This window comes from Octopus sinensis, linkage group LG24, assembly GCF_006345805.1.
Source record: "Octopus sinensis linkage group LG24, ASM634580v1, whole genome shotgun sequence".
In the NCBI taxonomy this organism is placed as follows: Eukaryota; Metazoa; Mollusca; class Cephalopoda; order Octopoda; family Octopodidae; genus Octopus; species Octopus sinensis.
The window spans coordinates 7,014,633-7,029,632 of NC_043020.1; the positions used below are offsets into that span (position 1 = coordinate 7,014,633).

Below are 15,000 nucleotides of genomic sequence, written 5' to 3' on the forward strand. Positions count from 1 at the left end.
AAACTAACGTAGCGAAAATTTTGAAAAGTTCCCCCAGTTCTGAAAAAAATCGATAAATTCGACATGGGGTCGAGAATCAGAAACACAAACCGCAAACTGTCTAGGGGACGCAACTCCACCTTTTTTCACTCTCAAAAAAAATTTACCATCATTTTTTTCCATTTTTTTGCTATTTTTTGGCTATAACTCTCTAAAAATGCTTTATAGTTATTTCCCTTACAAACCTGAGCAACGCCGGGCGATACTGCTAGTATGTATATATATATATGTGTATGTGTGTGTGCATGTGTGTGTGTTTGTCCCCCTAGCATTGCTTGACAACCGATGCCGGTGTGTTTACGTCCCCGTCACTTAGCGGTTCGGCAAAAGAGACCGATAGAATAAGTACTGGGCTTACAAAGAATAAGTCCCGGGGTCGATTTGCTCGACTAAAGGCGGTGCTCCAGCATGGCCACAGTCAAATGACCGAAACAAGTTAAAGAGTATATATATATATATATATATTATATATATATATATATGGATTCTGCCATTGAAATCGATGTATGAGCATTCAGCTTTTACTGAACGGCCTGCACAAATGATTTGTTTATAGTGATCAGATGTTCATGTCATACATCAGCTCACTCTGTTTCTATCAAATCAACATTGTCTGAACAGGGGCACAGTGTGCCACGCGTCAGGTGTCCAAAGTGATCACAGAGCAATGTGAGATGAAGTGTTTTGCTCAAGAACGCAATGCACCACCTGGTCCAGGAATTGAAACCACATTAAAAACTGCACAAGATAGGCTGACTAAATACAAGTTTAACCCTTTTGATACCAACCCGGCTGAAACCACCTCTGACTGTAGTACAAATGCCCTTGTTTACAAAAGTTCTGAATTGAAATCTTCCACCAAAACTTAACCACAATTTATGTCCCTAACACTAGTTTAACCCTTTAGCATTCAGATTACTCTGTCAAATGTAAACCCTGTTTGATCACATTGTTTTAAATTAATTGTACTGCATCTTGTAACTCTGGGATTTTGATGATGTCCCTGTTTATTTTTAGACTGACTTTGTAGGGTAGGTGTGAGAGGTCAGAACTGGCTGGTTTGAGCACAAAACAGGAAGACAATTTTGGCCTGGTTTGGCTGGTTTAAACACTAAAGGGTTAATGATAACTAAGCTATTTTACTAAATTCTTTGTTATATTTAAAATTAATTGAAAGAAACACAGTGGATCCCAAAAGAAATGTGGTAACGAAAGGGTTAAGTATTTCAATGACATTCTTTTGAATTCCAGAAATAAAGCTTTCAAAAAAAAAAGGGAAAAAATGGTGTCTATTTTTGAGACATTTCTCCAAGGCAACCAACTGTTGTCATTGTCTGGGAAGATATTGGTTTCCTTTGTGTATGTGTGTGTGTGTAATAGTTTGAAGCTTGTGCAGATGGGAATTTGCGATGTTCATGCTGAAGACAGTAAATAAGATAAGGGAACCTGAAATAGGTTGATTAAGGAATCAAGATTGAGTTGAGGTCTCACTGAATGAGTTTAGCTCAATTCAATCAATCGCTGCCATTTTCAGTGCTGTTGTTATGGTTACGATGATGGTGGTGGGTGGTGATGGTGGTGTGGGGTTTTGTCGTGGGGATAGGAACACTAAAGAAAGAGAAAAAAAACGGGTCCCATTTTGAAATTCTCTTTTTCAATGTTTTGTCTAGAAAACAGGAGGGAAGAAGAATGATTGTTATGAAAAGGGGGGAAGGAGAGAAGAAGAAGGACAAGATGAAGAAAAGAAAAGAAAATAAGGATGACGAAAAGTTGAAGAGGATGAAGAAGATGAAGAGAAAGAAGTTTGAACAGAAAGTAGAATAGAAAGAGCAAGAAACCAGAAAAGAGAAAGAAAGAAGAAAGAAAAAAGAGAAAGACGTAAAAAAGAAAGAAAGAAAAGAAAAGGACAAAAAAGAAAGAGAAAAGAAGAAAAGGAAGGCCAAAGAAGAATAAAGAAAGAAAAAGATAAAGTAAAAGATAGGAAGGAAAAGAGAAAGAAAGGAAGGAAGAGAGAGAAAGAAAAGGAAGGAAGAGAGAGAAAGAAAGAAATGAAAGAAGGAAGGAGAAAGGAAGGAAGGAAGGAAGGAAAAAAGAAAAAAAGAAAGGAAAATGTGTGTCTAATGTTTTCTGCAAACACTGTTGTTTTTTTCATCTGACAAGTTGAACATTTTGGAAAGACAAAACATTGAAAAAAGAAAGAAAAAACCCCAAAAAACCCCCAAAGGTTTGTCAATTGACAAAGCTCTGCCAGCTGCCATTCCTTCTTACCAAAAACTAATGGAATTTCACAGATGAGGAAGCTGCCAGAAAAACATGAAATGGGAACACGGAGGGGGAGGGGGAAGGCGTGACCGGGGGAGGGTGAGATTTATTGTTGTTCTTTTTTTTTTGACATCAAATTTAATTTTTTTTTTCTTTTTGTTGTAATTTTGTAAATTTTAATTTTCCTGGTTTCTTTCTGTTTAAAAAAAACTCGGACAGTAAATTTTGACAAACTCAAAAAGCTTCTTGCTTTTATTTTTTTTTGTTTTTTATTTTTGCTGTTTGGTCATGGAAGGAAGGGCAGCGACTGATCATCATTATTTAACCCTTTAGCGTTTAAACCAGCCATATCAAGCACAAATATTCTGTTTTATATTCAAACTGGTCAGCTCTAGCTTCTCACACCTGCCCTACAATGTCATTCTAAAAATAAACAATCATGTCATTGAAAGCTCAAAACTACAAGATGGTTAATTCAAAGAAATGGGAATAAACAAACAATCTATTTGACAGAGTAATCTGATTGCTAAAGAATTAATTTCTGCTTTTCCATTGAGGCCCTTTAAAAAAGAAACTGTCAAACTATTGAGTCAATCATTTTCAGCACCGATGCAGATAGGGGGGTTACTTAGTGAGGATGGAGGACTAAAGGGTTCTGAAGCAATTCCTGTATGGTGAGATGAGGAATGGAAAGTGGCCACCTCAATAAACTTAAGCTGAGGTTCAAAGATTGCATGAAAAAAATTTTGGGGAAAAGGTAACATCTAAGGGTGGCTGTGTGGTAAGTAGCTTGCTTACGAATCACATGGTTCTGGGTTCAGTCCCACTGCATGGCATCTTGGGCAAGTGTCTTCTACTATAGCCTCGGGCCGACCAAAGCCTTGTGAGTGGATTTGGTAGATGGAAACTGAAAGAAGCCTGTCGTATATATGTGTGTGTGTGTATATATATATATATATATATATATATATGTATGTATGTGTGTGTCTGTGTTTGTCTCCCCAACATCGCTTGACAACCGATGCTGGTGTGTTTACGTCCCCGTAGCTTAGCAGTTCGGCAAAGGAAACCAATAGAATAAGTACTAGGCTTACAAAGAATAAGTCCTGGGTTCGATTTGCTCGACTAAAGGTGGTGCTCCAGCATGACCACAGTCAAATGACTGAAACAAGTAAAAAGAGTATCTCAGAAAAGAGAAGAAACTGCAATGGATCGGGCAAGATGAGAAAAGCAGTATAAGATGGAAGTGAGAACTTTGAAATGGCTTGGAGAAATCTCAAAAAGTTGAGAGATGCTAGAAAAATTGCAGATGCGATATTTGCAGGAAATGAGGGAGAATCTGCATCAGCAGGGCAGGACTGATACATCACAAAAGAAGCCAGGTAGGGAGAGTTGACTTGGATAATACCATATGATACAGGTGTGCTAAAATTATATATAGGTGTGTAGTAAAAACTATATATAGGTGTGTTGTAAAAATATATACAGGTGAATTGTAAAATTATATAGAGACGAATTGTAAAAATTAAATACAGGTGCAATGTAAAACTATATACAGGTGCATTAGAAAATTACATACACATATATTAGAAAATTATATTCAGGTGAATTGCAAAAATTGTATACAACAATGTAGTAATATTATATACAAGTGTGTTATAAAATTATGTACAGATGTGTAACAAAAATTATATACAAGTGAGTCATAAAATCATATACAGGTGTGTTGTAAAAATTATACAGGTTTGATGTAAATATAGAGATGCTTATATTGGGTGGAAATTATATTAATATGTCCACATATTTCCCTTTAAAACACACATACACACAGCTATAGCAGAATCACCATCCCACTACAACTACACATTCAAAGCAGTTTGCCAAAGGTCCTTCAGCAACAACACACCTTTGATAAACTCAGTGGCTGCTACTGACTCCAGGCAACAACAAACAGAGAGGATGCTCTTAAAGCCAAGAATTTGAACTTGAGACAATATTTACATATCGCCTGAGGAAACACAATTAGATCTCATAATGCAAGGAAATGGCTACATCATTAAGTACCTGCATGTCTGGAGAACTACATAGCATAGAAACAATTGTATGATTGAAAATAATTGTCCAACTGTACTCCTTGTTGCTGACTCCAAACTTTTTCAATTATATATATATATATATATTATATATATATATATATGTATGTATGTGTGTGTCTGTGTTTGTCTCCCCAACATCGCTTGACAACCGATGCTGGTGTGTTTACGTCCCCGTAGCTTAGCAGTTCGGCAAAGGAAACCAATAGAATAAGTACTAGGCTTACAAAGAATAAGTCCTGGGTTCGATTTGCTCGACTAAAGGTGGTGCTCCAGCATGACCACAGTCAAATGACTGAAACAAGTAAAAAGAGTATCTCAGAAAAGAGAAGAAACTGCAATGGATCGGGCAAGATGAAGAAAAGCAGTATAAGATGGAAGTGAGAACTTTGAAATGGCTTGGAGAAATCTCAAAAAGTTGAGAGATGCTAGAAAAATTGCAGATGCGATATTTGCAGGAAATGAGGGAGAATCTGCATCAGCAGGGCAGGACTGATACATCACAAAAGAAGCCAGGTAGGAGAGTTGACTTGGATAATACCATATGATACAGGTGTGCTAAAATTATATATAGGTGTGTAGTAAAAACTATATATAGGTGTGTTGTAAAAATATATACAGGTGAATTGTAAAATTATATAGAGACGAATTGTAAAAATTAAATACAGGTGCAATGTAAAACTATATACAGGTGCATTAGAAAATTACATACACATATATTAGAAAATTATATTCAGGTGAATTGCAAAAATTGTATACAACAATGTAGTAATATTATATACAAGTGTGTTATAAAATTATGTACAGATGTGTAACAAAAATTATATACAAGTGAGTCATAAAATCATATACAGGTGTGTTGTAAAAATTATACAGGTTTGATGTAAATATAGAGATGCTTATATTGGGTGGAAATTATATTAATATGTCCACATATTTCCCTTTAAAACACACATACACACAGCTATAGCAGAATCACCATCCCACTACAACTACACATTCAAAGCAGTTTGCCAAGGTCCTTCAGCAACAACACACCTTTGATAAACTCAGTGGCTGCTACTGACTCCAGGCAACAACAAACAGAGAGGATGCTCTTAAAGCAAGAATTTGAACTTGAGACAATATTACATATCGCCTGAGGAAACACAATTAGATCTCATAATGCAAGGAAATGGCTACATCATTAAGTACCTGCATGTCTGGAGAACTACATAGCATAGAAACAATTGTATGATTGAAAATAATTGTCCAACTGTACTCCTTGTTGCTGACTCCAAACTTTTTCAATTATATATATATATATATAATATATAATATATATATATATATACTCGTTACTCTCTCTTTTACTCTTTTACTTGTTTCAGTCATTTGACTGCGGCCATGCTGGAGCACTGTCTTTAGTCGAGCAAATCGACCCCGGAACTTATTCTTTGTAAGCCCAGTACTTATTCTATTGGTCTCTTTTGCTGAACTGCTAAGTGAGGGGACGTAAACACACCAGCATCGGTTGTCAAGCAATGCTAGGGGGACAACCACAGACACACAAATATATATATACATATATATATATATATATATATACACACATACATACATACATACACACACACAATGAGCTTCTTTCAGTTTTTGTCTACCAAATCTACTCACAAGGCTACAGAAGACACTTGCCCAAGGTGCTACACTGTGAGACTGAACCCAGAACCATGTGGTCGAGAAGCAAGCTTCTTACCACACAGCCATATTGGCTCCTATACAGTATATTACACAATATACACATACATTATATCATAAACTCTATAATATATATTATACACACACTCTCAAAAAATTGTCAGTGAATGAGGAAAAGAACTCAATACATGGCACGAAGTATATAATTTTAAATTTAATTCCTGGGTTTCATGTCAAAGAAAGAAAGGGAGGGAGAGAAACTACAAGAGATAAGTGAGGACAAACAGACACAAAGTTAGACCCTCACCACCACTCCTGCACACACACACTGATATACTCACTGACATACAGACAGACATCCTGACACGGTTACTAGCAAAGTGCCAGACAGACAGACACAAGTGATAAGATGATTAAAAAAAAATTAAAGAAAACTATCTTAACACGGTGTAAGAACAGCAAAGTTATATGTAAAGTGAAGTCTCAAATTTCAGGAGTGGGCGGGTGGGATAGGAAGATAGAGGAAATGGGGTGTGGAGGGGGAGGAAGAAGCTAGGGGAAGGAGGAGTGGGGGGAGCAGGAGGATGTTAACAGATGGAGGTACTAGTTGTTAGTAGTTACTGTACAGGCAGTAGTAGAAGCAGTAGATATGACAACAGCGGCAACTACAACAATAACTACAACAGAACAGTACAGCTCTTAGTGTACCACAACTACTATTACTACAGCAGTATCTGCAACCACTAATACTACTACATTAACGTCTACCACTACAACTGCAATCACAGCAGTAATTATATCTACCACTGCAACAACAACCCATACTATAGCAAGTGTAACAGTAACTACTACAAAACTAACTACAACGGTAGCACAACTACATAAACCACAACTACTACTACACTTGCTGTGACTGTCTACTATAATGCTCTTGTGGTTTTCTCTGTCACAACATAAGAATGAGAAAGGAAGGGGTAATGGCAAACTGGAAGTGGGGGCATTTAATTCTGTGAGAGTATATGTGTGTGTATGTAAAAGGAAGGTCTGTGAATGAATGTGTGTTTGTGTGTGTCAATGGAAGTGGGACGGTGAAGATTCAACACTGAAAAGAAAAAGCAAAAAGCGTTTCAACTCTATGTGAATGTGTGTGTGTGTGTGTGTGTGAGTATGTAAAAGGAAGGTCTGTGAATGTGTGTGTGTGTGTGTATGTAAAAGGGAGGACTCTGAATATGTGTGTGTGTGTGTATAAAAGGGAGGTCTGTGAAGTGTGTGTGTGTACAATGGAAGTGAGATGGTGAAGATTCAACACTGAAAAAAAAAAGCAAACAGCGTTTCAACTCTATGTGAATATGTGTGTGTGTATGTAAAAGGGAGGTCTGTGAATGTGTGTGTATGTGTGTACAATGGAAGTGAGATGGTGAAGATTCAACGCTGAAAAGAAAAAGCAAACAGCGTTTCAACTGAGTATGTGTGTGTATGTATGTAAAAGGAAGGTCCAAGAATGTATGTGTGCATGCAACGGAAGTGGGATGGTGAAGATTCAACACTAATAAGTAAAAACAAACAGCGTTTCAACTCTAAATGTGTGTGTGTGTGTGTGTGTGTGTGTGCAATGGAAGTGGGTTGCTGAACATTCAACACTGAAAAGAAAAAGCAAACAGCGTTTCAACTAAAACACTACAATTAGCCATCATTTCTGACAGCACGGAGGGGGGGGCAACTAATAACTATAATAGTAACTAAACTACAACACTAACTGTATCTACCACTACTACAATACTACTGTAACCAGAACAGTGACCAATACTACTACTACACTACACATAAATACTACTACAGTGACTGTTAAATGAACTATAGCAATTACTACTACTACTACTACACTACTGTACCTACAACAGTGGTCACAACTACCACCACTACTACAACCCTAACCACAATAACAGCAACTATCACAACATTTACTGCAACCACCACCACTACTTACCTATTTCTTTATTACCCACAAGGGGCTGAACACAGAGAGGACAAACAAGGACAGACAAACGGATTAAGTTGATTATATGGACCCCAGTGCGTAACTGGTACTTAATTTATCGATCCCCCGAAAGGATGAAAGGCAAAGTCGACCGCGGCGGAATTTGAACTCAGAACGTAACGACAGACGAAATACCTATTTCTTTACTACCCACAAGGGGCTAAACACAGAGGGGACAAACAAGGACAGACATAGGTATTAAGTCGGTTACATCGACCCCCAGTGCGTAACTGGTACTTAATTTATCGACCCCGAAAGGATGAAAGGCAAAGTCGACCTCGGCGGAATTTGAACTCAGAATGTAACGGCAGACGAAATACGGCTACGCATTTCGCCCGGCGTGCTAACGTTTCTGCCAGCTCGCCGCCTACTACTACTACCACCACCACATCCGAGTTGTTCAAGGGTAAAAAAAAACTTTAAAAATAATGTAACAAACAAAACCGCAATTTAGATGTTCAGTGAAGCGGAAAACCGTTCTAAAACTTAACGACACTTCAGGTCTTCATTACCGCAACACTATTTATAGTATAGACTAACGAAGCACTAATGGTTCCTATGTCAAGCAGCTGATTGAATTAAATGGTCTGCTTCAAGAGACACATCGTCAATCTGCCAGACATAACTAAACTAATTAAACAACCAGAATGAATTTTATTCAAACAGACGTAACTAATGTTACGCAAGTTTACATTTTCCACTCAATTTAATCTCTCTCCCAGTGTTTATATTTTGTACACGCAATCGTTTTCTTCGGATCATTAGCGCTTCAATCACCTTCAATGGCAGGTATACGAAGCTGGCTGACGAAGAAGGTTGCAAGTTCAGTTTGCAGAGAAAAAAAAAAACTGTCCCAGCACTAACAAGGTATTTTTTACAAGTGGTTTCTTTTTCTATTAGATTTGTCTTTTTTGTTTTTTTAGTTGTTTAACCCTCTAGTATTCAAATTACTGCCAAATGTAATATTTACACTTATTTCTGTAGGCGTAGGAGTGGCTGTGTGGTAAGTAGCTTCCTTACAAACTACATGGTTTCGGGCTCAGTCCCACTGCATGGCACCTTGGGCATGTGTCTTCTACTATAGCCTCGGGCTGACCAAAACCTTGTGAGTGGATTTGATAGACTGAAACTGAAAGAAGCCCGTCGTATATATGTATATATTTGTATATATATATATGTGTGTGTGTGTGTGTGTGTGTGTGTATGTATTTGTCCCCCCAACATCGCTTGACAACCGATGCTGGCGTGTTTATGTCCCTGTAACTTAGCGGTTCAGCACAAGAGACCGATAGAATAAGTAACTAGGCTTACAAAGAATAAGTCCTGGGGACGATTTGCTCGACCAAAGGCGGTGCTCCAGCATGGCCACAGTCAAATGACTGAAACAAGTAAAAGAGTATATTGTTTTCAACTAATCAGCAAATGGACGCTAAATGATGATGACTTGGAACAGATGTGAACTGTGACAGAAAAAAAGGGAATTAACATTGCCAATGTGGATGGACCCCTAATAAAAAAAGAACATCTAGAAGTGACCCCCAGTGTTTAATAATGAACAAATACTCACCGTGTGTACATATCTTGAATGGAACTCTTTCGCCTCCTGAAGGAAACTTAATCCAGGGTGAGTGTCAACAACATCCTGAAAAAGACAGGTAGACAGACATAAGCATACCGATAGACAGGTAGATGGATAGATAATGAAGAAGACAGACAGGGACAGACTGGTAGATAAATATATGTTTCTTTATTACCCACAAGGGGCTAAACACAGAGGGGACAAACAAAGACAGACAAACGGATTAAGTCGGTTACATTAACCCCAGTGCGTAACTGGTACTTAATTTATCGACCCCGAAAGGATGAAAGGCAAAGTCAACCTCGGCGGAATTTGAACTCAGAACGTAGCGACGGGTGAAATACCGCGAAACACTTCGCCCGGCGTGCTAACGTCTCTGCCAGCTAGCCACCTAGATAAATATAGAGACAGGTGTGTGTGTGTGTGTGTGTTATCATTTAACAATGCTGGCATGGGTTGGATGGTTTGACAGGAGGTACACTAAATTCCAGTCTGTTAGAACAGCAGAAATAATGGGTAAATTACTGTTACAAAGCAGAAAAAGTTGTTAACAAACAACCAACTTTTTCCGCCTTGAATGGGTAATCTACCATTATTTCTGCTGTTCGAATGGCAATGTCACATTCCCGGAGATGTACTTGCATAGCAAGTGACCTGATCTGACAATGTATGCTGGACAAAAACAATTGCAGCATGGAATGTGTTTATAAGCCATTTAAAAACACATACAGACATACATACATATATATATATCATGAACTAACTGTTATTTTCTCAGATGCAGCACAGAATTTTGTCAGTGAACAGGTTGCGGTCTCAAAGCACCGAAAATATTTTGGCAAATTAAATATAAATGTTGAAGTGAATCTAACGGTTTGTGTGTGTTTTTAAATGGCTTATAAACACCTTCCATGCTGCAATTACATATATATATATATATATATATATATCTGAATAATGGAAAATAGAGACAAACGCTCAAGATGTTATTTAAATCATTTATCACTGACATATGTTTCAATAGATGCATTAAAATAAATCTGAGGCACATCCGAACATGGGGTGTCACCAGCCCACTTATGAGTACCCTTATTCATTGGACAATAAACTTTGCTTGCGAAGACTTATTGAGGCAAGTGAAATCAAATCAAAATCACTGACATAGCCATTGACAGTACCACCTGATTGGCACTCATGCCAGTGGAACGTTGAAAGCACATCCGAGTGTGATCATTGCTAGGGCCACCAAAATATGTCCATTTATGTTCTGAACACCAACTTAATAATGACAAAATTATTTTACTTAAGTTTTTTATTTTTAAAATTAATTGAAACAAAGGCAGTGTATTTCAGCAGATATGGTAACAAAAGGGTTAAAGTGATCAAAATTAAAATCTTCCATCAAAATTTCATGTTAATTGATGTTCCAAAATGCTAGATTAATACAGTAATCCCTTGCCATATTGCAGTTCACCTATTGTGGTTTATTATTTAAGCTTATGTCAATTCCTCCATGGTGTTGTTTTGCATTTATAATAAAATAAATATATACAAATTATAAAAATAATAATAAAAAAAATACAGTCCTGTTTCTACTTTGTAGATTTTAACCTATTATGTGGGGTTTTGGAACATAACAGCCATGATAGTCGAGGGTTACTGTAGTGTCAAAGTTGGGTTACTGTAGTGGTTACTGTAGTGTCAAAGTGTATTTCAATGCAAATATGGTAACAAAAGGGTTAAAGTGATCCAAATTAAATCCTTCCATCAAAATTTGATGTTAATTTATGTTCCAAACACCAGTGTAATAATGACAAAGTTATTTTACGAAATCTTTCGTTATTTTCAAAATAACACACACACACACGTGCAAAAGGCTTCTTTTCAGTTTCCATCTACCAAATCCACTTACAAGTTTTGGTTATGCCCATGGTAATAACTTGCCCAAGGTACCACACAGTGGGACTGAACCGGAAAAGGAGTAGTTGGGAAACAAACCTCTTAGAGCACACCTTGTAAATTACATTTTCCCCATTTATCAAATATTTTTTTTAATGAGACATTATAATATTTCACTTAATTCAATGCAGCCTTGAAATATGAACGAAGTCCCCACCCACCAGCTATGGTGGAGGGACCAGGAGGGACCAGTGAAGTCAACTTACCTGAACAAAATATACAAAGTCCTCTACTACCAAATATTTACATCCAGGTTTTGCTAATAACCTTACAAACTTTGAAGCATCGTCATGGCATGTCTGACAGATTCTGAAATTAAAAAAAAAAAAACATTAGATTTATTCAAATTTACATAATTGTCAATTTAACCTTTTCGCATTCAAATTATTTATCATCATTGTTATTGTCATTTAATGTCCGCTTTCCATGCTGGCATGGGTTGGACGGTTGACTGAGGACTGGTGAGCCAGAAGGCTGCACCAGGCTCCAATCTGATTTGGCAAAATTTCTAATCAGATTGGATTAGAGACCCCAGTCAAACTGTCTAAACCATTGAAAGCAGACGTTAAACGACGATGATGATGACAATGAAACCACACAACACAGATCCGTCACAAACAAAATAAACATGTCATGGATGATGTATAAATTTAACTGTCAGGTTTTATATCCCATGGAAAAATCTACACAATTCACATTTGACTCCTGATAAAAACAGCTCACACACTGAAATCCCTGATGATGACACTGGGGAAGTCTAGAAATACTGATGATGGATTTAGGAACTTTCTTATTCCAAACAAGCTGCAAAGTAATCATACACAAAAAAGGAAAAATAAAACATTAATAAACAGGAGTGGCTGTGTGGTAAGTAGCTTGCTAACCAACCACATGGGTCCGGGTTCTACTATAGGCAAGTGTCTTCTACTATAGCCCCGGGCTGACCAATGCCTTGTGAGTGGATTTGGTAGACGGAAACTGAAAGAAGCCTGTCGTATATATGTATATATATATGTGTGTGTGTGTGTGTTTGTCCCCCTAGCATTGCTTGACAACCGATGCTGGTGTGTTTACGTCCCCGTCACTTAGCGGTTTGGCAAAAGAGACCGATAGAATAAGTACTGGGCTTACAAAGAATAAGTCCCGGGGTCGATTAACTCGACTAAAGGCGGTGCTCCAGCATGGCCACAATCAAATGACTGAAACAAGTAAAAGAGAGTATTGAAAAATAAAAACACTAATAAACAAGAAAATTGCAGCAGAACTGCATGACGGTGGCATCAGACATGGCACACAGACCTTTATATGACTTGTTTGATGTTGCATTTTTATTCTTTTCTTCTGTTTTATGAATTTAGTGTGCACATATTGTGTGTTTATATTTCTCTTTCCAGTTCATACTCAAAACTGTTTACAGTTCACAACCGTCTCACAAACCTGCGGCCTTGAGGAGTGCTCTGCACTCTGATGGTTGTGGGGAAAGGTAAGGTAATAATACAAGAACAGTTGTGTTTTCTATAAAAACACAAACACACACACACACACATATATACACACACATATCCACACAAACACAGAGACACATTCAGATACCAAACACACAATTCCATTACTAAAAGATGCTTCTCATATTCATAAAAGATTGTTTGTAATTTTAAGGAAGGGCTGGACCATTGCAGTTTACTTCTACCATCACTACCACCACCACCACCACCATCATCGTCGTCATCTCTATTCTAGCAAGGCAAGAGAAAGCTTATTGTATTTTACTACAACGATGGCTGCTGCAGCCACCACCACCACCACCATCGCCTTCCTCACCATCTTCCTTGGAGCCAAACTGGACCAAACATTGCAATGTATTTAAGTTATATTTCAGTTCTTGTGTCCTGATAAGAAAGACAGAGATGATAGGGGAGGGTTGGAGTAGAGAGTTTGCTAATAGAGAGGGGGAGACAGAGAGAGAGAGACAGAGAGACAGACAGACAGACAGTGAGAGAGAGATAGACAGAGAGAGACAGACAGAGACAGAGAGAGAGACAGACAGACAGACAGAGAGACAGACAGACAGCGAGAGAGAGAGAGACAGCGAGACAGAAAGAGAGAAAAGTGAGAGGGGGTGAAAGAGTAAGAGAGAAAGAGCAAGAGAGAGCAAGAGGAGGGAGTCTGAGTGAGAGAGAGACTGACGGTGAGAGAGAGACAGAGAGAGAGAGAAAGAAAAAGAAAGAGCAACAACAAGAAAGAGAGAAAATGCAAAAATAAGAAAGAGCGAAAGAGAAGAGTGAAAGAAATAGACAGAAAGAAAAGAAGAAAGAGAGAGAGAGAGAGGGAGCTGAATGAGGGACAGAGACTGACTGATAGAAACAGTGTTAGACCAGAGAGTGGTGGGGCGGAAGGATTGGCTTACAATACAATGTTCCATTTGTGTCATTCTATTTCTTCTTAACTGTTGTTGCAGAAGAAAAAAAAACCAAAATGGAGAGCTTTGAAGAACTGATAAACAAACAGAGACAGACAGACAGACAGGAAGACTATGGCTGGCACCAAAGGTGAACCAAGATAATTAACCCTTTACCATTCCCATTACTCTGCCAAAAGATAAAGACTATTTACTCTGCATTGTTTTCAGTTAATCGTACTTTATCTCGTAAACATGAAATTTCAATGATGCGATTGTTTAACTTTAAAATGACAGTGTAGGGTTGGTATGAAAGGTCAGATCTAGCCAATTACTAAATTACTGAACGTAAAAGAATCCAGTTTTTGTGTATTTCAATTCTGAATCGTTATCATCATCATCATCATTTAACGTCTGTTTTCCATGCTGGCATGGGTTGGAGGGTTCCAATCTGATTGTTTAATTTTAAAATGACAGTGTAGGGTTGGTATGAAAGGTCAGATCTAGCCAATTACTAAATTACTGAACGTAAAAGAATCCAGCTTTTGTGTATTTCAATTCTGAATCGTTATCATCATCATCATTTAACGTCTGTTTTCCATGCTGGCATGGGTTGGAAGGTTCCAATCTGATTGTTTAATTTTAAAATGACAGTGTAGGGTTGGTATGAAAGGTCAGATCTAGCCAATTACTAAATTACCGAACGTAAAAGAATCCAGTTTTTGTGTATTTCAATTCTGAATCATTATCATCATTTAACGTCTGTGTTCCATGCTGGCATGGGTTGGAGGGTTCCAATCTGACTTGGTATGGTTTCTACAGCTGGGTGCCCTTCCTAACGTCACCCAATCCAAAGGGTAGTGGGTGCTTTTTATGTGCCACTGGCACAGGTGCCGGTTACGAAACACTGGCATCAGCCATGACCACCTTCTCATTTGGCCTGACAGGTCTT

General features: G+C 37.8%; 1 protein-coding gene and 1 long non-coding RNA gene across 7 annotated transcripts in view; one reads left to right on the forward strand and one right to left on the reverse strand.

The window, feature by feature from the left end:
- The window catches only part of LOC118767695, a 17,820-nt gene extending 4,500 nt beyond the window's left edge, over positions 1 to 13,320 (forward strand). Inside the window, exons 2-3 of the long non-coding RNA XR_005003610.1 lie at positions 7,255 to 7,266; positions 13,310 to 13,320. This is a non-coding gene — a long non-coding RNA (uncharacterized LOC118767695). The remainder of the gene's footprint in view (positions 1 to 7,254; positions 7,267 to 13,309) is intronic.
- LOC115223875 (serine/threonine-protein phosphatase 2A regulatory subunit B'' subunit beta-like) overlaps positions 1 to 15,000 on the reverse strand; it is a 251,862-nt gene that overhangs the window by 32,654 nt on the left and 204,208 nt on the right. For all 6 annotated transcript variants that reach the window (XM_029794580.2, XM_036512676.1, XM_036512679.1 and 3 more), the window contains 2 exons: positions 11,857 to 11,959; positions 9,680 to 9,754 (listed from right to left, as the gene is read on the reverse strand). In XM_029794580.2, the coding sequence (XP_029650440.1) occupies positions 9,680 to 9,754; positions 11,857 to 11,959 (178 nt within the window). The remainder of the gene's footprint in view (positions 1 to 9,679; positions 9,755 to 11,856; positions 11,960 to 15,000) is intronic.